The sequence below is a fragment of the Lethenteron reissneri genome, chromosome 67 (genome assembly GCF_015708825.2).
Source record: "Lethenteron reissneri isolate LAM-NWPU_2019-01 chromosome 67, ASM1570882v1, whole genome shotgun sequence".
NCBI classification, from domain to species: domain Eukaryota; kingdom Metazoa; phylum Chordata; class Hyperoartia; order Petromyzontiformes; family Petromyzontidae; genus Lethenteron; species Lethenteron reissneri.
Window position 1 is genome coordinate 7,499,076 of NC_083845.1, and position 25,529 is coordinate 7,524,604.

At 50.3% G+C, this 25,529-nt stretch overlaps 2 protein-coding genes across 2 annotated transcripts in view; one reads left to right on the top strand and one right to left on the bottom strand.

Annotated features, from left to right (window-relative positions):
* GARNL3 (GTPase activating Rap/RanGAP domain like 3) overlaps positions 1-5,009 on the bottom strand; it is an 89,918-nt gene extending 84,909 nt beyond the window's left edge. The window contains exons 1-2 of the mRNA XM_061578714.1: positions 4,915-5,009; positions 2,971-3,262 (exon numbers count right to left, since the gene is read on the bottom strand). Coding sequence (XP_061434698.1) covers positions 2,971-3,262; positions 4,915-5,009 — 387 coding nt within the window. The remainder of the gene's footprint in view (positions 1-2,970; positions 3,263-4,914) is intronic.
* A 9,943-nt stretch (positions 5,010-14,952) lies between these two features.
* LOC133360129 (collagen alpha-1(XXVII) chain-like) overlaps positions 14,953-25,529 on the top strand; it is a 90,233-nt gene continuing 79,656 nt past the window's right edge. The window contains exons 1-4 of the mRNA XM_061578715.1: positions 14,953-15,006; positions 16,595-16,648; positions 18,611-18,664; positions 23,350-23,403. Coding sequence (XP_061434699.1) covers positions 14,953-15,006; positions 16,595-16,648; positions 18,611-18,664; positions 23,350-23,403 — 216 coding nt within the window. The remainder of the gene's footprint in view (positions 15,007-16,594; positions 16,649-18,610; positions 18,665-23,349; positions 23,404-25,529) is intronic.

The following is a 25,529-nucleotide window of genomic DNA, read 5'->3' on the forward strand; positions in this document are numbered from 1 at the left end:
TACACTACACTACTATATACTACACTATATACTACTATACTATATATTACTTTACACTACTACACTATACACTACGATACACTATACACTACACTATACACTACACTATACACTACAACACTATACACTACTATACACCACTACATTATACACTACTATACACCACTACACTATACACTACTATACACCACACTATACACTACTACACTATACACTACACTATACACTACACTATACACTACTATACACTACACTATACACTACTATACACTACACTATACACTACACTATATACACTACTACACTACACACTACACTATACACTACACTACACACTACACTATACACTACACACTACACTATATACACTACACTATACACTACACACTACACTATACACTACACTATACACTACACTATATACACTACACTATACACTACACACTACACTATACACTACACTACACACTACACTATACACTACACTATACACTATACTATACACTACACTATATACTACACTACACACTACACTATACACTACACTACACACTACACTACACACTACACTACACTATGCACTACACTATACACTACACACGACAACACTATACACTACGATACACTACACTACACACTACACTATAGACTACTGTACACTACACTATACACTACTATACACTATACTCTACACCAGGGGTCCTCAAACTTTTTAAACAGGGGGCCAGTTCACTGTCCCTCAGACCGTTGGAGGGCCGGACTATAGTAAAAAAAAAACTATGAACAAATTCCTATGCACACTGCATATATCTTATTTTGAAGTGAAGAAACAAAACGGGAACAAATACAATATTTAAAATGAAGAACAAGTAAAGTTAAATCAACAAACTTGCCAGTATTTCAATGGGAACTATGGGCCTGCTTTTGGCTAATGAGATGGTCAATGTCCGGTTCCATATTTGTCACTGCTAGTCGTAACAAGTGATGCAAGTGTGCATCCGTTAGTCTAGATCTGGTTGGAGATTTCAAATGTTTCATTCTGGAAAAAGTCTGTTCACAGACATAAGTGCTGCCAAAGATGGTTGCCATTTTGAGTGCATGGTTCCTGAGATGAGGATATGTCTCAGAGGGGAGAGATGCATAGAAATTATGAAGGCTGCTTGACTTGAATGCGTCTTTCAGAGAGTCACAATTCTGCAGTTCAGCCAGTTCCATTTGGTAAATTGTATCCACATTTTCAATGTCAATAGAAAATGGGTTACGGAAAAGCTGTATGTCCTGTTCATGGAGATGAAGCTCTTTAAATCCAAATTGGAACTCCTTTTGCAATTTTTCCAGTGAATCCACACGTTTTGTTTGGGAATGCAACCAATGGTTTTTCCGCTAACAGATTTTGAGTTGTGGGGAGATGGCAGAAGTTTTCCTCCTTCACTTGTTTGATGAGGAGGCCTAATTTTACTTCAAATGCTTTGACATGTGATTGCATATCACAGATGAGCTTCACCTTTCCTTGAAGTTGCACATTGAAACTGTTGAGTAGCTCTGTTACATCTGTCAGAAAGGCAAGGTGCCATTTCCATTCTGCATCATTGGGCTCTGGTACTTCTTTGTTTTTTTTTAAGCAGAAAAGCTGTAATCTGCGGAAGTAAGTCATAGAAACGTTTCAAAACTCTCCCTCGACTCAGCCAACGGACTTCTGTGTGATACAGAACATCTTCATAGTCAACATTTAGCTCAGACAGAAATGCCTGAAATTGTCTGTGGTTTAGTGCATGAGCTCTAATGAAGTTAACACAAGATACCACAAATTTCATAACCGAGTCCCACTTCAGTGATTTACTCCACAGCGCTTGTTGGTGGATGAGGCAGTATATGGCTATTGGTTGAGAATGGTTATGTTTGTCCATCTCTTGGTTAATGCGAGCAATTACTCCTTTCTTAGACCCCACCATGCTAGGAGGACCATCAGTTGTCACACTGACTAGTTTAGCCCAGTTCAGCTCCAAACCATTCACAGTTTGGCAAACCATTTCATAGATATCCTCTCTTCTTGGTTCTTTCGGTAAAGTCACGTAGAAGGGAAGTAATAAAATAATAAAAATAAAACATAATAAAATAATTCTCACGACGTTTCGGCCACAACGCAAGCAGCCGTCCTCAGGTGAAAACCAGGTCTGTCGGGGAGACAGCGTCTGAATGAAACAGCACACGAGCTTGGAGCATATATAAGCTGGGTTGGAAACGGGGGAAAGAGCGCCTTGACAAAATAATTTGCATATCAAGAGGAATTTAGCATATTTATGGGAAATGCAGGAATGTTAATAGTACTACATATGCAGCACGGGCATATGTAGTACAGTGCTACAAAAACAATATACCAGCAATAACTTTGCCCACACAGAGACATACAGACTCCACTGCCCATCAATGCAGTCTGATTGGGGGAAACTCCGCCCCCTCTCCCTCTTCCACCAATGACCGTCCTTCTCATGCAGAAAAAAAGTGACAGGCAGCGGCGGCAAAAACACCCGGCGGGCCGGATAAATGTCCTCGGCGGGCCGCATGTGGCCCGCGGGCCGTAGTTTGAGGACCCCTGCTCTACACACTACTATACACTACTACACTATACACACTACACACTACACTACACACAGACTCCTCGCTATTCCTGAGAGAATTCCAGACATTCCCAGGCCAGCCGAGCGACATCGTCCCGCCAGCAGCGTGCCCTGGGCCCGGCCCCGGGGCTTCTTCTACACCCAGTGGCACGGGGAGTTTACCGGGGAGGGAAATCCTCACCGGGTGCCCGAACCACCTCCACCGGCTCCTCTCGATCGGTGAAATGTTCATTCGGCGAGCAACGGAACGAATTTGTCGCCGCTGAGTTGTGTACCACGTGAGAACCGCGTGGCGACGGCTGCGGGGGCCATTGATGGATGGTGCGAGCACGTGACCGCTCGCGGCGCTCACGTGACCGCTGGGGGCGATCACGTGGCCGCTGGGGGCGATCACGTGGCCGCTGGGGGCGATCACGTGACCGCTGGGGGCGATCACGTGACCGATGGGGGCGATCACGTGACCGCTGGGGGCGATCACGTGGCCGCTGGGGGCGATCACGTGACCGATGGGGGCGCTCACGTGACCGCTGGGGGCGATCACGTGGCCGCTGGGGGCGATCACGTGGCCGCTGGGGGCGATCACGTGGCCGCTCGGGGCGAGCACGTGGCCGATGGGGGCGAGCACGCGGTAGGGCAAGCCGCCACTTTGTCGATGGCTTGCGGTGTCGTTTGAATACGTCATTCACTTGGCACGGGAGGACGGGTGGGGATGGGGGTGGGGGTGGGAGGGCGTTCTTTGTACTTTTTAAGCTGTCATTATTGTGCCAATATCACTTAAATTGGGTCTGCGCTGATGTGCGCGCGCGTGTGTGCGTGTGTGTCGATGTGTCTGTGGGGAGCGGTGGTGTAGCGGTTAGCGCGCTGCACTACGAACCTGGCGAGCCCGGTTCGATTCCCGCTCACGGCAAACACCAGTGACGATTATCTGAACCGGTCCTGGGCCTCCCCTAGGTCGACTCAGCCTCAAATGAGTACCTGGTGCGGTGTGTAAACATCGCCACTAGGGAGACAAAGGCGGTCGGGCGTGGCGCTGGCCACCCACCCCCTCGTGTACCATTCCGGCCTTCATAGGTGCTCGCTAACAGCACTTGCCCCTACAGTCTGTTAAGGCTATATGGGGGATCTTTGTTCTTTGTTGTGTGCGTGTGTGTCGATGTGTCTGTGTGTGCGTGCTTGTAGGGGAGGGGTGGTGTAGCGGTCAGCGCTACGCTGCGCTACAAACCCGGCGGCCCGAACTCGATTCCCGTTAACGGCCAACACCGGTGGCGATTATCTGAACCGGTCCTGGGCCTCCCCGAGGTCGACTGAGCCTCAAATGAGTTACCTGGTGCGATGTGTAAACATCGCCACTGGGGAGACAAAGGCGGACGGGCGTGGTGCTGGCCACCCACCCCCTCGCTTGTGCCGTGCCGGCCTTCATAGGTGCTACTCGCTAGCAGCACTTGCCCCAACAGTCCGTTACAGGCTATACGGGGATTTTTGTCTTTTGGTCAGGACATTTATTTTGCCCGTCAGTCAGTTTTAGTTTTTACAATTGGCCAGGGTGGTGAAGTATGGTCAAACAACCCCCCCCCCCCACCCCCAACCACTATCCGCACGTCAGGTGGATTGTTTGCCAGAGAGATGCAAACAATATTCATGTATTTATGTTCATCCTTCGAGGGTCACTGAGAAACTGGAAGAGGAGCCCACGTGATTAGAGAACACACACACACACAGCTTCATCACGCCGTTCAAACTGTGAACAAAAGTCAGTGATGTCTTCACGCAGCAGTAGATTGACCACGGCTGACGATGATGATGGTGGTGGTGATGGTGGTGGTGATGGTGATGATGGTGGTGGTGATGTCTTGGGGAGATCTTCACGCAGCAGTGGATTGACCACGGCTGACGATGATGATGATGGTGGTGGTGGTGGTGATGGTGGTGGTGATGGTGGTGGTGATGGTGGTGATGGTGATGATGATGGTGGTGGTGATGTCTTGGGGAGATCTTCACGCAGCAGTGGATTGACCACGGCTGACGATGATGATGATGGTGGTGATGATTGACCACGGCTGGCGATGATGACGATGATGGTGGTGATGTCATGGGGAGGTCTTCACGCAGCAGCGGGCTGACCACGGCTGACGATGATGATGATGATGGTGGTGGTGGTGATGTCATGGGGAAGTCTTCACGCAGCAGCGGGCTGACCACGGCTGACGATGATGATGATGGTGATGATGATGGTGGTGATGATGTCATGGGGAGATCTTCACGCAGCAGCGGGCTTGACCACGTGCTCACGACTAACGCGCGGTCGCTGTTGCCCTCTGCACGTTTCTCGGCAGCCACGTGGCGCCTGCCGGCCTCGTCGTGTTCATCGCCCTCGCGGCCAGCCTCGTGCATCGGTCCCTCGGAGGTGAGCGCGTCGACTGGTTCACCAGCGGTCAGTTGACGGGGCCAGGGTCACGCGTCTGTCATTAGGGGAGGGAGGCGATGTTGCTGCTGCTGCTGTACAATGTTTTTTTAAAGGCTTACACGAGCATTAATTGACGAACGCGTTGATGAGTGTTTGGTTGCCTTTTAGGGGTGTGATTCTGCTGTTGCTGCTGCTGTGGTCTAGCCTATGGGCACCCCCAGTAGCAGCTGTCCCTGTGTGTTAGCCTGTGAGTAGAGGGGAGCGATGATGTTGCTTCTACTCTGTGCAATGCCAAATTGAGTAATGTGCAATGAAGTTTTAAATAATATTTACTTCTTTTAAAAACACGCTTTTAAGAAATGTACTAGCAATGGCAGAACGTAAGGGACCGTGGTCAGTGTTGAGTCGATGGGTAGTGTTGAGTCTATGGGCAGTGTTGAGTCTATGGGCAGTGTTGAGTCTATGGGTAGTGTTGAGTCTATGGGTAGTGTTGAGGCTATGGGCAGTGTTGAGTCTATGGGTAGTGTTGAGTCTATGGGTAGTGTTGAGTCTCTGGGCAGTGTTGAGTCTATGGGCAGTTTTGAGTCTATGGGCAGTGTTGAGTCTATGGGCAGTGTTGAGTCTATGGTGCAGTGTTGATTATATGGGGCAGTGTTGAGTCTATGGGCAGTGTTGAGTCTATGGGCAGTGTTGAGTCTATGGGCAGTGTTGAGTCTATGGGCAGTGTTGAGTCTATGGGCAGTGTTGAGTCTATGGGCAGTGTTGAGTCTCTGGGCAGTGTTGAGTCTATGGGCAGTTTTGAGTCTATGGGCAGTGTTGAGTCTATGGGCAGTGTTGAGTCTCTGGGCAGTGTTGAGTCTATGGGCAGTGTTGAGTCTCTGGGCAGTGTTGAGTCTCTGGGCAGTGTTGAGTCTATGGGCAGTGTTGAGTCTATGGGCAGTGTTGAGTCTATGGGCAGTTTTGAGTCTATGGGCAGTGTTGAGTCTATGGTGCAGTGTTGATTCTATGGGCAGTGTTGAGTCTCTGGGCAGTGTTGAGTCTATGGGCAGTGTTGAGTCTATGGGCAGTGTTGAGTCTATGGGCAGTGTTGAGTCTATGGGCAGTGTTGAGTCTATGGTGCAGTGTTGATTCTATGGGCAGTGTTGAGTCTATGGGCAGTGTTGAGTCTATGGGCAGTGTTGAGTCTATGGGCGGTATTGTTAGCGAGCACCTGTTAAGGCCAGGATAGCACGCATGGCATCAGGCACTCATTTAAGGCTGAGTCGACCTAGAGGAGGCGCAGGACCGGTTCATGGGTCGACCATGGCCCTATGATGATGACGGCTGCACGTATGTAACCTTCAACGAGAGGGTCTTCCGTTCTCCTCCTCCAGATGGGGATATTTAGGTCGGGATCTACACAATCCGCGTGTCGCTGCGTCTCTGTGTGTGTGTGTGGGGAGCGGTGGTGCAGCGGTTAGCGCTACGCTACGCTACGGACCCGGCGACCCGAGTTCGACTCCCGCTCACGGCCACCAACGCCCGGCGACGATTATCTGAAACCGGTCCCTGGGGCACTCACCCCTAGGTCGACTCGGCCTCAAATGAGTCCCTGGTGTGTCGTGAACGTTCCCGACTGGGGGAGACAAAGGCGGCCCCGGCGAGACGGCCATTCGAACCGGTTCCTCGTGTGCATGGATTGGGCCTCCCTTAGGTCGACTCGGCCACACACAAAGACAAAGATCCCCCGTGTAGCCTGTAACAGACTGTACGGGCAAGTGCTGTAAGCGAGCACCTATGAAGGCCGGCACGGCACACGAGGGAGTGGGTGGCCAGCACCACGCCCGGCCGCCTTTGTCTCCCGAGTGGCGATGTTTACACACCGCACCAGGTACTCATTTGAGGCTGAGTCGACCGAGGGGAGGCCCAGAACCGGTTCAAATAATCGTCACCTGATGTTGGCCGTGAGCGGGAATCGAACTCGGGTCGCCAGGTTCGTAGCGCAGCGCTAACCGCTGCACCACCGCTCCGCACTCGGCCACACACACAGAGACACACAGAGACACACACATACACACAGATATATGGGACCAATTGTGTGTTATAAAACACCGTCGCCGGGGGATACAAAGACGGCAGGGGGCGACGCCGACCTCCGCCACTCGCCCACGCGGTGGCTCTGCTCTCGGCTGAGTGAAGTCTCCCTCCTCCGTCTTCTGCGTGCGTGTGTGCCCTCCGCTGTATTGCTACAAAACACACGTGGCACACACACCACATGTTGCAACACTGTACGCAATGGCCCGGATTCTTTTTTGTGTATTCTTCACTTCACTCCCCCCCCCCCCCCCGCGTGAGCGAGCGAGCGAGCGTGGTTTTAAATACAATATTAGTAATCAGCTCGCTTTTACGGTATCTGCTGCACATATGGCCGTATGGAGTTAATTATTGGGGGGGTGGTGGGGGGGTGGTGGAGAGAGCGTTTACACGGCAGCGTCATCGTTACCCGATTGTCCACCACCCCCCCATAACCCCCCCCCCCCCAAGAATTGTCCACCACTCCCCCCATAACCCCCCAGGATTGTCCACCACCCCCCCCCCATAACCCCCCCCCCCATAACCCCCCCCATAACCCCCCCCAGAATTGTCCACCACTCCCCACCACTCCCCCCCCATAACCCCCCCCAGGATTGAACACAAACTCCTCAACCTCCACCCCCCCCCCTCGATCGGCGTTCGCTTTCCCCGGGGGGGCTGGGGGCTGGGGGTGGGGGCTGGGGCTGGGGGCTGGGGCTGGGGGCTTGGTGTGGGGGCTGGGGCTAGGGGTGGGGGCTGAGAATGGGGGCTTGGTGTGGGGCTGGGGGTGGGGGCTGGGGGTGGGGCTCGGGCTGGGGCTGGGGGCTGGGGGCTGGGGCTAGGGGTGGGGGCTGAGGGTGGGGGCTTGGTGTGGGGGCTGGGGGTGGGGGCTGGGGGCTGGGGCTGGGGGCTGGGGGCTGGGGGCTGGGGCTGGGGGCTGGGGGCTGGGGGCTGGGGCTGGGGGTGGGGGCTGGGGCTGGGGGCTGGGGGTGGGGGCTGGGGGCTGGGGCTGGGGGCTGGGGCTGGGGCTGGGGGCTGATGCCGTGTGCCCTGGAGACGTCGCTGCCTTGGCCTCGAGTCACGTGTCGTCTTCTCGTCTCGACTGACAGCGGCAACCACTTTGCGTTTGCCTCCAGGACGCCGGCCGTTAAGCGAGGACAGGGAATGACGTCACGCACCTAGGGGGGGGGGCTGTGGGGGTCAGACATTTGTGACGATGTGTGACGAGGGGGGGAGAGGGTGAGAAATGTGACGTCACATCAAAAATGCGCAACTTAAAATAAATATAGACAACACGTTCTACATAATTAAATAGACTTTGTAATAAATGTTTTCTCCTACAACATCAGAGTGCAGCGCCACATTAAATATGCACTACAATGACAATAGTTTAAAGCGATTTGAAGCGTGTTTTATTTTGGGGGGGGGGGCAGAGCTTCGTGACGTCATATACCCATAGAATGACACGTGACATCAGCACTGAGATTACCCATAGACTAACGTACACGTACGTCATCACTGACACTACCCATAGACTAACACGTACACCTACGGAGACGTACGTCATCAATGACACTACCCATACACTAACACGTACGTCATCACTGACACTACCCATACACTAACACGTACGTCACCACTAACACTACCCATAGACTAACACTAACACGTACGTCATCACTAACACTGCCCATAGACTAACACGTACGTCACCACTAACACTACCCATAGACTAACACTAACACGTACGTCACCACTAACACTACCCATAGACTAACACTAACACGTACGTCACCACTAACACTACCCATACACTAACACGTACGTCACCACTAACACTACCCATAGACTAACACTAACACGTACGTCATCACTAACACTGCCCATAGACTAACACTAACACGTACGTCATCACTAACACTACCCATAGACTAACACTACCCATAGACTAACACTACCCATAGACTAACACTAACACGTACGTCATCACTAACACTACCCATAGACTAATACTAACACGTACGTCATCACTAACACTACCCATAGACTAACACTACCCATAGACTAACACTAACACGTACGTCATCACTAACACTACCCATACACTAACACTAACACGTACGTCATCACTAACACTACCCATACACTAACACTAACACGTACGTCACCACTAACACTACCCATACACTAACACGTACGTCATCACTAACACTACCCATAGACTAACACTAACACGTACGTCATCACTAACACTACCCATACATTTCGATTTAAAGCTTTCGTGACTGCAGGGATTCATCTTCTTGGTTCTTTCGGTAAAGTCACGTAGAAGGGAAGTAATAAAATAATAAAAATAAAACATAATAAAATAAAATAATTCTCACGACGTTTCGGCTACAACGCAAGCAGCCGTCTTCAGGTGAAGAATGAGACAATGCCAAGCTAGGAGCTTATATATAAGCTGCGTTGGAGGTGGAAGAAAGAACGCCTTAACAAAAGAATGTGCATATGAAGAGGAATTTAGCATATTCATGGAAAAATGCGTAGGAGGTGGGCGGGAGGGTTTCAAAGTCATATTATGCCCATGCATTATGCAGGATCAACAGCACCAAGGGGGGGGGGGGTGCAGGGATTAGCAGTAACAAAGGAAAGGAATGTTAATGATATGTAGCTGCAGTTACTCAACAACCACGTAGAAAACTAAAGTATAAACTACATAAAAAACTAAAGTATAAATAGCATAGCACCATCAGTATACTTACTATACTCTACACTAAGCTGAGTTACTAACAGCAAGTAATACATTACAATTCTACGTCGTAAAAATTATATAATATGCTTCCATCTAAACTTTATTCTATTGCATCACACGAGCATATACCGTACTATATACTGCCAACATTAAATTATATACTGTATTGCTGTAAACCAACCTATATTTTAGACATTTAATATAACACTATGTATTATTCTACCCACCCTAATGTGTGTCGAAATGGTTTATTACGTCCTTCCAATGATTGCTAAGCCAGAATCCATCTTCTCGGTTAAAATTGTCTCTGCGTTTGTGTATGTGGATCGCCTCATGAACGAATCTCTCATGATAGCCAGATGGCTTGCAGAGAACCTCTGTCTTGGAGAAGTCAATATCATGTGAGCCCACTGAGTTGTAACAGTGATCTGCCACGGCTGAGGTGTTTGTCCTACTGTGTTTCAGGTCTGCTTTATGTTCACGGATGCGGTCCGAGACATGTCGTTTGGTTTCCCCAATGTAACTGCTACCACAGAGGCAACTTAGTTTGTAGACGCCAGGGTACTGTATGTCTGGAACCACATCTTTTACAGACGGTACCAGATCACGGATTTTATGTACTGTGTTGAATCGGACCTGGATCTTGTGTTTAATCAGGATTTTGGAGATCTTTTTTGTGACCCCAGCAATGTAGGGTAAGGTGATGGTCTTGAAAGGCTCCTCAACAGGATCCTTCTTGATGGTTGGAGTGATGGCTTTGCGGATTGTGTAGTCGGAGTAACCATTAGCCTTAAGAGCTTGGCGTACGTGTTTGAGTTCACTGGCAATGTGTTCATGGTCGGAGATGCATTGGGCTCTATGATATAGAGTCTTGATGAGGGAATTCTTCTGGGATGGATGGTGGTGGGAATCCGGTTTTAGATAAGCATCCGTATGGGTGGCTTTCCTGTAGACAGAGTGGCTCACTGAACCATCAGGTCTCCTTTTGATTAGGACATCCAAAAAGGGTAGCTTGCCATCTTTTTCGACTTCCATGGTGAATCTGATGGCTGGGTGTATGGAGTTGATGTGGTCGAGAAATTGGTCTAGAGCAATTGGCCACATGGCCGTGCTGCTCTAAAACAATTTCTCGACCACATCAACTAACTGCAGCTACATATCATTAACATTCCTTTCCTTTGTTACTGCTAATCCCTGCACCCCCCCCCCCTTGGTGCTGTTGATCCTGCATAATGCATGGGCATAATATGACTTTGAAACCCCCCCGCCCACCTCCATCGCATTTTTCCATGAATATGCTAAATTCTTCTTCATATGCACATTCTTTTGTTAAGGCGCTCTTTCTTCCACCTCCAACGCAGCTTATATATAAGCTCCTAGCTTGGCATTGTCTCATTCTTCACCTGAAGACGGCTGCTTGCGTTGTAGCCGAAACGTCGTGAGAATTATTTTATTTTATTATGTTTTATTTTTATTATTTTATTACTTCCCTTCTACGTGACTTTACCGAAAGAACCAAGAAGACTACCCATACACTAACACGTACGTCATCACTAACACTACCCATACACTAACACTAACACGTACGTCATCACTAACACTACCCATACACTAACACTAACACGTACGTCATCACTAACACTACCCATACACTAACACGTACGTCATCACTAACACTGCCCATAGACTAACACTAACACGTACGTCATCACTAACACTGCCCATAGACTAACACTAACACGTACGTCATCACTAACACTACCCATAGACTAACACTACCCATAGACTAACACGTACGTCATCACTAACACTACCCATACACTAACACGTACACGTACGTCATTGGAACGGAATCGAAAGAAAGACTGATGACGTTCACATACGGAATGGGAAAGGGTTATAATCAATGCATCTCCTTGCCACGTTTGTCCCTCCACGTAAAATATTCTTGTACTTTGCGGTACTATCATGATGTTTATACTGTTTGTCGTCGTAACTGCCCCCTACTGTACATCTATGAACAAAATAGCTTTACATAGCATGAGATTCCTCCTGCAGTGTCAATAAATAGTCTGATAAAAGTATGTTTTTGTACACATCCCAGCATCGCCACGGCCTCCTAGGAGCGCATCTCATCGGCAAAGCCGTGAATCGGTGTTCAACATCCGGTGTGCGAATCAGCTTGACACCAGTTCTGGGTGGACATATTCATAGACGTGGGTCCGAGTTGAATGGTGCAACTCTTAGTGGATGCAGAGCGAAAATTAACCATCCGCACCGCAGTCGAGGATGAGACGCACGTATACCCGTTGTATCGTGCAATGTAATCGCTTAACGGTATGGGCACATGACCACTTTCGCCGATGCACCTCGCTGACCCCGTGCCTGTGCCGGAAACCTGCGAACAAAGAGCTTCGCGGCTTATCGGATTCCTCCCCCTCCGCCGGTCTAAATGAAGATTTTTATTTCGATGGCCGAAGCGCGCTCACCGCGAGTTTCTCCACTCTCTCGACCGCCTTAGAGTAACAGTTATGCGGCACGTTGATGTAAAAAAATATATTTTAATGGATTCTTTTTTCACTTAAATGCATTTATTTTCATCTTGTTGGTTTTTTCGGTAAAAGTCACGTAGAATGGAAAGAATAAAATAATAAAAATAAAACATAATAAAATAATTCTCACGACCTTTCGGCCACAACGCAAGCAGCCGTCCTCAGGTGAAGAACAGGTCTGTCGAGAAGACAGAGTCTGAATCCATTCCATTTCTGTCTTCTGTCTTCTCGACAGACCTGTTCTTCACCTGAGGATGGCTGCTTGCGTTGTGGCCGAAACGTCGTGAGAATTTTTTTACTATGTTTTATTTTTATTATTTTATTATTTACATTCTACGTGACTTTACCGAAAGAACCAAGAAGATGATTCCCTGCAGTCACGAAAGCTTTAAATCGAAAAAAATGCATTTCTTTTCTTCCGCAGATGTGGACGTTCTCCAAAGGCTAGGCTTGACGCCCAACATCACGCTGGCGACGGCGATGTTGCCACCCGCCAAGCCGGTGACACCTCACGGCGCCGCGCTAGCACCGCCCGGCGTCATGCTCACCAGGAAATCCCAGGTGGAGGCCAAGGTCTCCGACGTCGTTCCGCCAGATTTTTCGCTGGAAATTTCTCCATCGTCCTGAGCGTCCGCCCCCTGCGGCCGAGCCACGCGTTCCTCCTCAGTGTCACCGCGCCGACGGGCGGGGCGGGGGAGGCTCTCACCGCTGAGGCCCCCGCGCTCCTCTTCGGCCTGCAGCTCCTGCCGCGGAAGGTGGCGGTCCACCTGTCCAACGGGAAGCCGCTGCACTTCGGCGTAAACCTGCACGAGCCGAGGCCGCACAGCGTCGCCTTGGCCGTGACGGAGCGGAGCGTGACGCTCTACACCGGGTGCGGCCGCCAGTTCCTGCGGAGGAGCGTCAGCGCGGCCACCAGGCCCGCCATCGGGCCCGAGGCCCTGTTCAAGCTCGGAAGGCTGTCCCGCCGCGCGGTGCCCTTCGAGGGCCTCGTTTGCCAGCTCGACCTCTTCCCCTCGGCCAACGTGGCCGCCGACTACTGCGCCGTCGTTCGCGAGGAGTGCCGAGGCGACGCCGGCGACGACGGCGGCGGAATCGCATCGCTCTCGCCGCCGATGCCGGGCGAGCGGCAGCCCGGCGAAGGCTTCGCCGCAGACGCCAACGGAACGGAGGCCCGGGGGGCGGCCGCTCCCCGGGCGACGGCGCCCCCGCGGCACGCGGCGGAAGGTGGGAGGCGGTGGGGACGCGCGCCCCCGGCGGCGGCGGCCAAGCGGGCTCCGACAACGGCGAGCGAGAACCAGGCCTCGCAGAAGCCTACGGCCTCGGCGAAGAAGGAGCCGGCGGCTTCTTCGAGCGGTGGCGGCGGCGGCGACGGCACGCCGAAGAAGGCTGACAAGGTCCCGCAGTCGTCGTCATCAACGATCACAAAGCCGACCGCTCCTTCGGAGAAAGCGGTCGGCCGTTTAATATCCACCAGTCGGGGTACTACGGCGGTGGCGTCGACGGCAGTGGTGACAGTTGAGGAAATCAACGAACCGGCGGCTCCAACGACGCCCCAAAGTCCCAGGCCCGAAGTGTCGAGCTCGCTTCGCCCGGGCGCCACCCGCGGGAGAAGCGGTACATCCGCGAGTCCACCGGAGACGCGACATGAAGCAGAAGGCGCTTCGGAAGGGCGGGCGGACGGCCCGCCGGGAGACGCCATCGGTGCGGGTGACGGCGGCCTAGAGATCCTGGGCGGCGGGGCGAGCGGCGCGACGGTCACGAGGAGCCCGGCGGATTTCGGCAACGCGACGCAGATCGAGACGCCCCCCCCCAGCGTCGAGACGATGCTGGGCGGTGACGGCTACTCGTTGGGCCATGACGCCACCGACGCCATGGTGCTGCTGCGTGGCTTGGAGGGGCTCCAAGGCCCCGTGGAGACCCTGGGCCTCCTGTGAGTGGCGTGCGTGCATCTGTGTGTGCGCGCGAGTGCTCGCTAACAGCACTTGCACCAATAGCCTGTTCAGGTTATACGGGGGATCTTTATCTTTGTGCACGCGAGTGCTCGCTAACAGCACTTGCCCCAACAGTCTGTTCAGGCTATACGGGGGATCTTTGTCTTTGTGCACGCTAGTGCTCGCTGACAGCACTTGCCCCAATAGCCTGTTCAGGCTATACGGGGGATCTTTGTCTTTGTGCACGCGAGTGCTCGTTAACAGCACTTGCACCAACAGCCTGTTCAGGCTATAAGGGGGATCTTTGTTTTTTGTTGTTGCACGCGGCAGTGTAGCGGTTAGCGCTACGCTACGCTACGAACCCAAGGCGGACCCGAGTTCGATTCCCGCTCACGGCCACCAACCCCGATGACGATTATCTGAGCCGGTCCTGGGCCTCCCCTAGGTCGACTCAGCCTTAATTGAGTATTCGGCGCGGTGTGTAAATGGGCCATGAGGGAGACAAAGGTGGCCGGGCGTGGCGCTGGCCACCCACCCCCTCGTGTGTCGTTCCGGCCTTCATAGGTGCGCCCCAACAGTCCGTTGAAGGCCTAAACGGGGGATCTTTGTACTTGCGTGATCAGGGAGCGGTAGCGCAGTCATCATGGTGAAGGCGCAGCGCTGCAACAGCTTGCTCACGCCGCTCAGAGGTAGTTCTGTGACATCTGCTTCGTTGGGCCATTCTGTGTGGACCCGAGTGCTACCGCAAAGAGCCATTGAGAGCTCAATCTAGAGCGGCGTTCTTCATCGCAAGGCCACTGTAGGCCAAACAGAGTGAGAACACCGCCCACGTCATCATCGTCGTCATCATCATCGTCGTCATCATCGTCATCATCATCGTCGTCATCACCGTCATCATCGTCGTCATCGTCGTCGTCATCGTTGTCATCATCGTCGTCATCATCATCATCGTCGTCATCGTCGTCATCATCTCTGATAAGTGCATATATTATAAGTGCATATATTGTCAGAGTTATGTTTTTTGTTTGCATTATGGCTCCAGGTATTGTGGTCTATGCAAACATGACTCCTTGTAAAAAAAGGTGTCAGTTTTGTTGCCAGATAGAAGGGTAAAAAGCCAATTATCAAGATCATTATTTTTCGATTTAAAGCTTTCGTGACTGCAGGGATTCATCTTCTTGGTTCTTTCGGTAAAGTCTCCCCGACAGACCTGGTCATCACCTGAGGACGGCTGCTTGCGTTGTGGCCGAAACGTCGTAAGAATTATTTTATTATGTTTTATTTTATTATTTTATTATTTCCATTCTACGTGACTTTAGCGAAAGAACCAAGAAGAAAGATCATTATTGTTATTTCACACGAAATTATTGCCACAAATGAACCACAATACCTTGGCTGATCTCGTTGAGGGGCTACGAAGCATCGTCACTCGACACTCCACTGACGCTCGCAGCGGCGGTGGCGGCTTCCGTCTCGGCCGTCGCGTGGCGCTTTCAGATGCGCTTCTGCGGCCGTCTGGAACGTTCTTGCCTTCCGATATTAGGAAGCCACTACTAGCTATTCAACTTTTAAATCATCGTCGTTTACATTGACAAACTCATTTGTTTAGAACTGCTTCTTGTGTTTAGTTGGTTGTCCTTCCCCCCCCCCCCCCCCCGGACCTCCGCTAAACGCGGTTGGCTCCGTAGGGTGCAAAAGAAGTTCAGCGTATACTCACACAAATACAACTTCTTCTTCCAAGACGTACCGGTCAGCCAAATACCACTGTCTCTGTGTCTATGTCTCTCTCTCGCTGTCTGTCTCTCTATCTCTGTCTCTGTTTCTCTGTCTCTCGCTGTCTCTCTCTCGCTGTCTCTCTCTCGCTCTCTCTCTATCTCTCTCTCTCTCTGTCTCTCTGTCTATGTCTCTGTCTCTCTCTCGCTGTCTCTCCTGCTCTCTCTCTCTGTCTCTGTCTCTCTGTCTCTCTCTGTCTCTCTCTGTCTCTCTTTCTCTCTCTCTGTCTTTATCTCTCTCTGTGTGTCTCTCTTTGTCTCTCTCTTTGTGTCTCTCTCGTTGTCTCTCTGTCCCTCTGTCTCTGTCGCTCTCTCTCTCTGTCTCTCTCCCTCTGTTTCTCTCTCTCTCTGTCTCTCTCTGTCTCTTTCTGTCTCTCTATCTCTCTGTCTCTCCAGCGCTCGCCCTAGCGGAAGGCCCCCCTCTCCACCAGCAGCGGGCCTATGCGGGCGGTCGCGAACCCGCTCCTTTGCCCGCGTTTTAACGCCAACGCCGGAATGTGGGGTTGTGTGCAGGGACCGCCTGGGCCCACTGGCCAACGCGGAGTGCAGGGAATGAGAGGACCCAACGTAAGTTGCCCGCCTGCTAGATGTGGGCCACCCTCCCCCCTGCCTACCCTCCCCCTTGTCCACTGGGCTCTCAGAGGTAGCTCTCTGGTATATCCGCTTCCACGGGCCTTTCTGTGTGCACCAGAGTGTCACTTGAAGAAGGAGAAGAAGGGATCTCAGAGGTAGCTCTGTCATATCCGCTTCCGCGCGTGAACGTGAGAACGTTTAGCTCACGTGGTCAAGTTTTCTTTGCGTTCGGCCGCGCAAGTCTAAAGGCTGAGTCGTTAGCCCGCCGCCACCGCCCGACGCAGCCAGCCGGTAGGTTTGTGTCGCTTACGCAAAACGTGCCAATTGGTAACTACTCGGGCCATACACCGGCTGCGCGTCGGAGAGTAAATCCCACCACAACATTAACAATTCGCGTAGGCCGGACGTGATCGCCGGTGACTGCGTCCAGAAACGCGGGGCGGTTTTTTTTTGCTGGACGCATGAAGAGATCCGTCTGCTCGCAGCTCGTTGGGCCACAGCAACGATGACCATTCGGGTCTGGCCGTGCCGGGTGGGTGGGTGGAGGCTCTTGACGGCATAAACTTGGCCACTTCACTATTCAACAAATATATTATTATTTTTTACCGGGTAAGGCCCCACTGAGCTACGAAGCTTTCTTTTTTCGGAAGCGACCTCGCCGTCACCTACGGCAGCACAAGAAAAGCGGCCCGTCGTGGAAACTTCAAGCGGCAGCCAAATTATCCTGAACGCGTGACGTCCATTCTCTAAATGTGCAAAGGAAGAACCGGGAGGACCCGGAGAAAAATCCACGCGCCCCACCACAGGAGAGAGAGCGACACGCAAACTCCAAATATACAGCAGCAGGCGTCAGGGTGGAGATCGAACCCACGACCTCCTGCACACCAGGCGTGGTAGTTAACATCTCCTAGCCACCGTGATGATAATGAGAGAGAGGACACGCAAACTCCAAATATACAGCAGGCGTCAGGGTCGGGATTGAATCCACGACCTCCTGTGTACAGGCGAGGTAATCAACATCTCCTAGAAGCCTAGGCGATCCATGAATAGTTACCAACAACAAACATCAGCTGTGAATTGAGATGAGGGGAGATGGAGGCCTGCCTTGCAATCTGAATGAGATCTGTTTAACAAGTAGTAGTAGGAGGTGCTTTCGCAACCAATATTATCCATAATGGAGGTTTTTGTGGTAAGATTCAGTGAATATAAAGGTTGTGTAGTTAAACCCGCCACCACCCGACACAGCCAATTATGAAGGTTGTGTCACGTAAGCGAAACGTGGCCAATTCGTCGCTAGTGCAGCACCCCACGGGTGGTGAGCTGGAGAGTAAAGCCCACGACAACATTCACAATTCGAGTAGCCGCGACGTTTCACCGGCGATTACGACAACAACAACAACAGCAACAACCAGCAGCATCAGGTGACAGCCACGGAGTTGTGATGTCATTACTTGTAAGCCAATCAGGGGTGTAGGCCAGAGGCTGCGGAGGAGGGGGGGGGGTGATGTATGCACATAAATTACAATGGACATATTCTTCGGTTTTTTCGGTAAAGTCACGTAGGTAAAAAATTAAAATTAAAATTAATTAAAGTAAAATAAAATAAAAAATCACGACGTTACGGAGGCAACACAAGCTTCCGTCTTCAGGTGGAACCGTCACAGCCACGATAGCTGTATCAAGTAAATGAGAGATTACAAGAGCTACCACTCCGTTTATATAATGGTTGAGGGGGGAAGGGCCAAGTAAGGCACACTTTTTTACCTACGTGACTTTACCGAAAAAACCTAAGAATATGAATCCTTGCAGTCACGAAAGCTTCAAATCTAGAATACAATGGACATCTTTAACTGGTTGGGTTATTCACGTGGTGATCAACAACAACAACAACAAACCCGTCTTGCTGTGGGTGAATGAGATGTCACTGTCTGCTTGTTTGTGTTTATCATTCCCAAGGGACTGCGTGGACCTCACGGTAATCCTGGCGTGCCCGGTCCACCAGGCTTGATGGTGAGCAACATCGCACGTGTCGTGCTGTTAGTCTATGGACAGTGTTGAGTCTATGGGTAGTGTTGAGTCTATGGGCAGTGTTGAGTCTATGGGTAGTGTTGAGTCTATGGGCAGTGTTGAGTCTATGGGCAGTGTTGAGTCTATGGCAGTGTTTGTCTATGGGCAGTGTTGAGTCTATGGGTAGTGTTGAGTCTATGGGTGTTGAGTCTATGGTGTTGAGTCTATGGGTAGTGTTGAGTCTATGGGCAGTGTTGAGTCTATGGGTGTTGAGTCTATGGGTGTTGAGTCTATGGGCAGTGTGAGTCTATGGGCAGTGTTGAGTCTATGGGTAGTTTGAGTCTATGGGTAGTGTTGAGTCTATGGGCAGTGTTGAGTCTATGGGCAGTGTTGAGTCTATGGGCAGTGTTGAGTCTATGGGCAGTGTTGAGTCTATGGGTAGTGTTGAGTCTATGGGCATGTTGAGTCTCTATGGGTGTTGAGTCTATGGGCAGTGTTGAGTCTATGGGCAGTGTTGAGTCTATGGGTAGTGTTGAGTCTATGGGTAGTGTTGAGTCTATGGGCAGTGTTGAGTCTATGGGTAGTGTTGAGTCTATGGGCAGTGTTGAGTCTATGGGCAGTGTTGAGTCTATGGGTAGTGTGTTAGTCTATGGTAGTGTTGAGTCTATGGGCAGTGTTGAGTCTATGGAGTGTTGAGTCTATGGGTAGTGTTGAGTCTATGGGCAGTGTTGAGTCGGGGCAGTGTTGAGTCTATGGGTAGTGTTGAGTCTATGGGCAGTGTTGAGTCTATGGGCAGTGTTGAGTCTATGGGTAGTGTTGAGTCTATGGGTAGTGTTGAGTCTATGGGCAGTGTTGAGTCTATGGGCAGTGTTGAGTCTATGGGTAGTGTTGAGTCTATGGGCAGTGTTGAGTCTATGGGCAGTGTTGAGTCTATGGGCAGTGTTGAGTCTATGGGTAGTGTTGAGTCTATGGGCAGTGTTGAGTCTATGGGTGTGAGTCTATGGGTAGTGTTGAGTCTATGGGTAGTGTTGAGTCTATGGGCAGTGTTGAGTCTATGGGCAGTGTTGAGTCTATGGGCAGTGTTGAGTCTATGGGCAGTGTTGAGTCTATGGGCAGTGTTGAGTCTATGGGCAGTGTTGAGTCTGGGCAGTGTTGAGTCTATGGGCAGTGTTGAGTCTATGGGCAGTGTTGAGTCTATGGGCAGTGTTGAGTCTATGGCAGTGTTGAGTCTATGGCAGTGTTGAGTCTATGGGTAGTGTTGAGTCTATGGGCAGTGTTGAGTCGATGGGCAGTGTTGAGTCTATGGGCAGTGTTGAGTCTATGGAGTGTTGAGTCTATGGGCAGTGTTGAGTCTATGGATGTTGAGTCTATGGGCAGTGTTGAGTCTATGGGCAGTGTTGAGTCTATGGGTAGTGTTGAGTCTATGGGCAGTGTTGAGTCTATGGGCAGTGTTGAGTCTATGGGAGTGTTGAGTCTATGGGCAGTGTTGAGTCTATGGGCAGTGTTGAGTCTATGGGTAGTGTTGAGTCTATGGGCAGTGTTGAGTCTATGGGCAGTGTTGAGTCTATGGGCAGTGTTGAGTCTATGGGTAGTGTTGAGTCTATGGGCAGTGTTGAGTGTATGGGTAGTTTTGAGTCTATGGGCAGTGTTGAGTCTATGGGCAGTGTTGAGTCTATGGGTAGTGTTGAGTCTATGGGCAGTGCTGAGTCTATGGGCAGTGTTGAGTGTATGGGTAGTTTTGAGTCTATGGGTAGTGTTGAGTCTATGGGCAGTGTTGAGTCTATGGGTAGTGTTGAGTCTATGGGCAGTGTGAGTCTATGGGCAGTGTTGAGTCTATGGGTAGTGTTGAGTCTATGGGCAGTGTTGAGTCTATGGGCAGTGTTGAGTCTATGGGCAGTGTTGAGTCTATGGGTGGCAGTGTTGAGTCTATGTAGTGTTGAGTCTATGTAGTGTTGAGTCTATGGGCAGTGTTGAGTCTATGGGTAGTGTTGAGTCTATGGGCAGTGTTGAGTCTATGGGCAGTGTTGAGTCTATGGGTAGTGTTTAGTCTATGGGCAGTGTTGAGTCTATGGGTAGTGTTGAGTCTATGGGCAGTGTTGAGTCTATGGGCAGTGTTGAGTCTATGGGTAGTGTTGAGTCTATGGGTAGTGTTGAGTCTATGGGTAGTGTTGAGTCTATGGGCAGTGTTGAGTCTATGGGTAGTGTTGAGTCTATGGGGAGTGTTGAGTCTATGGGCAGTGTTGAGTCTATGGGCAGTGTTGAGTCTATGGGTAGTGTTGAGTCTATGGGCAGTGTTGAGTCTATGGGTAGTGTTGAGTCTATGGGCAGTGTTGAGTGTATGGGTAGTTTTGAGTCTATGGGTAGTGTTGAGTCTATGGGCAGTGTTGAGTCTATGGGCAGTGTTGAGTCTATGGGAGTGTTGAGTCTATGGGTGTTGAGTCTATGGGCAGTGTTGAGTCTATGGGCAGTGTTGAGTCTATGGGTAGTGTTGAGTCTATGGGCAGTGTTGAGTCTATGGGCAGTGTTGAGTCTATGGGTAGTGTTGAGTCTATGGGCAGTGTTGAGTCTATGGGCAGTGCTGAGTCTATGGGCAGTGTTGAGTCTACGGGCATGAGTGTTATGGGTAGTGTTGAGTCCTATGGGTAGTGTTTGAGTCTACGGGCAGTGTTGAGTCTATGGGTAGTGTTGAGTCTATGGTAGTGTGAGTCTATGGGTAGTTGTTGAGTCTATGGGCAGTGTGAGTCTATGGGTATGTTGAGTCTATGGGCAGTGTTGAGTCTATGGGTAGTGTTGAGTCTATGGGCAGTGTTGAGTCTATGGGTAGTGTTGAGTCTATGGGCAGTGTTGAGTCTATGGGTAGTGTTTCTATGGCAGTGTTGAGTCCTATGGGTAGTGTTGAGTCTATGGGTAGTGTTGAGTCTATGGGCAGTGTTGAGTCTATGGGCAGTGTGATTCTATGGGCAGTTGAGTCTACGGGCAGTGTTGAGTCTATGGGTATGTTGAGTCTACGGGTAGTGTTGAGTCTACGGGCAGTGTTGAGTCTATGGGTAGTGTTGAGTCTATGGTAGTGTTGAGTCTATGGGTATGTTGAGTCTATGGGCAGTGTTGAGTCTATGGGTAGTGTTATCTATGGGCAGTGTTGAGTCTATGGGTAGTGTTGAGTCTATGGGCAGTGTTGAGTCTATGGGTAGTGTTGAGTCTATGGGCAGTGTTGAGTCTATGGGTAGTGTTGAGTCTATGGGTAGTGTTGAGTCTATGGGCAGTGTTAGTCTATGGGCAGTGTTGAGTCTATGGGCAGTGTTGAGTCTATGGGTAGTGTTGAGTCTATGGGCATGTTGAGTCTATGGGCAGTGTTGAGTCTATGGGCAGTGTTGAGTCTATGGGCATGTTTAGTCTATGGGTAGTGTAGTTATGGGCAGTGTTGAGTCTATGGGCAGTGTTGATCTATGGGCAGTGTTGAGTCTATGGGCAGTGTTGAGTCTATGGGCAGTGTTGAGTCTATGGGTAGTGTTGAGTCTATGGGCAGTGTTGAGTCTATGGGCAGTGTTGAGTCTGTGGGTAGTGTTGAGTCTATGGGCAGTGTTGAGTCTATGGGCAGTGTTGAGTCTATGGGCAGTGTTGAGTCTATGGGCAGTGTTGAGTCTATGGGTAGTGTTGAGTCTATGGGCAGTGTTGAGTCTATGGTAGTGTTGAGTCTATGGGTAGTGTTGAGTCTATGGGCAGTGTTGAGTCTATGGGTAGTGTTGAGTCTATGGGCAGTGTTGAGTCTATGGGTAGTGTTGAGTCTATGGGTAGTGTTGAGTCTATGGGCAGTGTTGAGTCTATGGGTAGTGTTGAGTCTATGGGCAGTGTTGAGTCTACGGGCAGTGTAGCTATTTCGTGAATAACGCGGGAACACCGTTAATTCACTCACACTCGTAGAGAGACGACTCAAGAATCAAAGACAAATGGGAAGCCAGCTGCCACGTGATAAACCGGCACCGAGCTCTGCTGTCCTCTATATATTCAAGTGTTTTTTTACACGCTTTTATTCAACTCACTCTGTCTGTTGTTGTTGTCGTCGTTGTTGTATCCTCAAATTTTGTAACTAAATTTTAACTCACTTCCCAATGTGGTATCGGCTGCAAACTTGGTATACTGATGTCATACTGACGACAATACTATATTCTATCATAAAAAATATATATTTTTTTAAACATTATTTTTTAGATGTTATGTTTCGGCTTGGGTCTAATTGCCCACGGTCAACTGACGTTGGCTGTGATTGGCCACGGTCTCCTTACGTTATGTCAAGCTTCGGGGGCCACTTCGTGGAGTCGTGGATTTCTTACATTACTAGTACATTTCATAAAAGCGTGTTAAATTTGTTTTAAACATTACTGATTTTTCGACCAGTTGACGAGTGTCAATTTACTCGCTGCCCATCGAACGAATCGACGCTGATGAGACGCACTCGCCCCAGAAGGACGTGCGGTCGATGGGACGTGTTTCAACCGACCAAGAAATTTAGCCACGTGGAGAGCCACAAAATTACGGGGCGGTGGTAGGCGTCCACTCGTTAATCGCCGCTTGAATTCTCCGCAAGAACGACTCCCCGGCTGACGACGCCGTTGATGTCCGGCGCCAACGTGCGGTCCGTGCGATCCGCACCCATGGTCGTTGGTTCACCCGGCTCTCTCTCACCCCAGGGACTCACCGGTGACCCGGGCATGGAGGCCCCGAGGGGCCCCCCAGGAAAGAAGGTGAGTGTCCCGTCAACCCCTTGCACCCGGGGCTCGGACCGTGAACTACACTCGACACGTGAATGTCGGAGCAGAAGTGACGACGTTGATGAGTTGTGTCGACGGAGCTGCCCTCCCTTACGCTGGCAACTTTACGTCTGCAAAGTCTGTGGGCAGTGTTGAGTCTATGGGCAGTGTTGAGTCTATGGGCAGTGTTGAGTCTATGGGCAGTGTTGAGTCTATGGGCAGTGTTGAGTCTATGGGCAGTGTTGAGTCTATGGGCAGTGTTGAGTCTATGGGCAGTGTTGAGTCTATGGGCAGTGTTGAGTCTATGGGCAGTGTTGAGTCTGGACAGTGTTGAGTCTATGGGTAGTGTTGAGTCTATGGGCAGTGTTGAGTCTATGGGCAGTGTTGAGTCTGGACAGTGTTGAGTCTATGGGCAGTGTTGAGTCTATGGGCAGTGGTGAGTCTATGGGCAGTGTTGAGTCTGGACAGTGTTGAGTCTATGTGCAGTGTTGAGTCTATGGGCAGTGTTGAGTCTATGGGCAGTGTTGAGTCTGGACAGTGTTGAGTCTATGGGCAGTGTTGAGTCTATGGGCAGTGTTGAGTCTATGGGCAGTGTTGAGTCTATGGGTAGTGTTGAGTCTATGGGCAGTGTTGAGTCTATGGGCAGTGTTGAGTCTATGGGCAGTTTTGAGTCTATGGGCAGTGTTGAGTCTATGGGCAGTGTTGAGTCTATGGGTAGTGTTGAGTCTATGGGCAGTGTTGAGTCTGTGGGTAGTGTTGAGTCTATGGGCAGTGTTGAGTCTATGGGCAGTGTTGAGTCTATGGGCAGTGTTGAGTCTATGGGTAGTGTTGAGTCTATGGGCAGTGTTGTGTCTATGGGCAGTGTTGAGTCAATGGGCAGTGTTGAGTCTATGGGCAGTGTTGAGTCTATGGGTAGTGTTGAGTCTATGGGTAGTGTTGAGTCTATGGGCAGTGCTGAGTCTATGGGTAGTGTTGAGTCTATGGGTAGTGTTGAGTCTATGGGCAGTGCTGAGTATATGGGTAGTGTTGAGTCTATGGGTAGTGTTGAGTCTATGGGCAGTGCTGAGTCTATGGGTAGTGTTGAGTCTATGGGCAGTGTTGAGTCTGTGGGTAGTGTTGAGTCTATGGGTAGTGTTGAGTCTATGGGTAGTGTTGAGTCTATGGGTAGTGTTGAGTCTATGGGCAGTGTTGAGTCTATGGGTAGTGTTGAGTCTATGGGCAGTGCTGAGTCTATGGGTAGTGTTGAGTCTATGGGCAGTATTGAGTCTGGACAGTGTTGAGTCTATGGGTAGTGTTGAGTCTATGGGTAGTGTTGAGTCTATGGGCAGTGTTGAGTCTGTGGGCAGTGTTGAGTCTATGAGCAGTGTTGAGTCTATGGGCAGTGTTGAGTCTATGGGTAGTGTTGAGTCTATGGGTAGTGTTGAGTCTATGGGTAGTGTTGAGTCTATGAGCAGTGTTGAGTCTATGGGCAGTGTTGAGTCTATGGGTAGTGTTGAGTCTATGGGCAGTGTTGAGTCTATGGGTAGTTTTATTTCGATTTAAAGCTTTCGTGACTGCAGGGATTCATCTTCTTGTTTCTTTCGGTAAAGTCACGTAGAAGGGAAGTAATAAAATAATAAAAATAAAACATAATAAAACAATTCTCACGACGTTTCGGCTACAACGCAAGCAGCCGTCTTCAGGTGAAGAATGAGACACTACCAAACTAGGAGCTTATATATAAGCTGCATTGGGGGTTGAAGAGCGCCTTAACAAAAAGAATGTGCATGTGAAGAGGGATTTAGCATATTCATGGAAAATGCGTAGGCGTTGGGCGGGGGGGTGTCAAAGTCATATTATGCCCATGCATTATGCAGGATCAGCAGCAACCAAGGGGGGTGCAGGGATTAGCAGTAACAAAGGAAAGGAATGTTAATGATATGTAGCTGCAGTTACTCAACAACCACGTAGAAAACTAAAGTATAAACTACATAAAAAACTAAAGTATAAACTGCATCGCACCATCAGTATACTTACTATACTCTATAATAAGCTGAGTTACTAACAGCAAGTAATACATTAAAATTTTACCTCGTAAAAATTCTATAATATGCTTCCATCTAAACCTTATTCTCTTACAT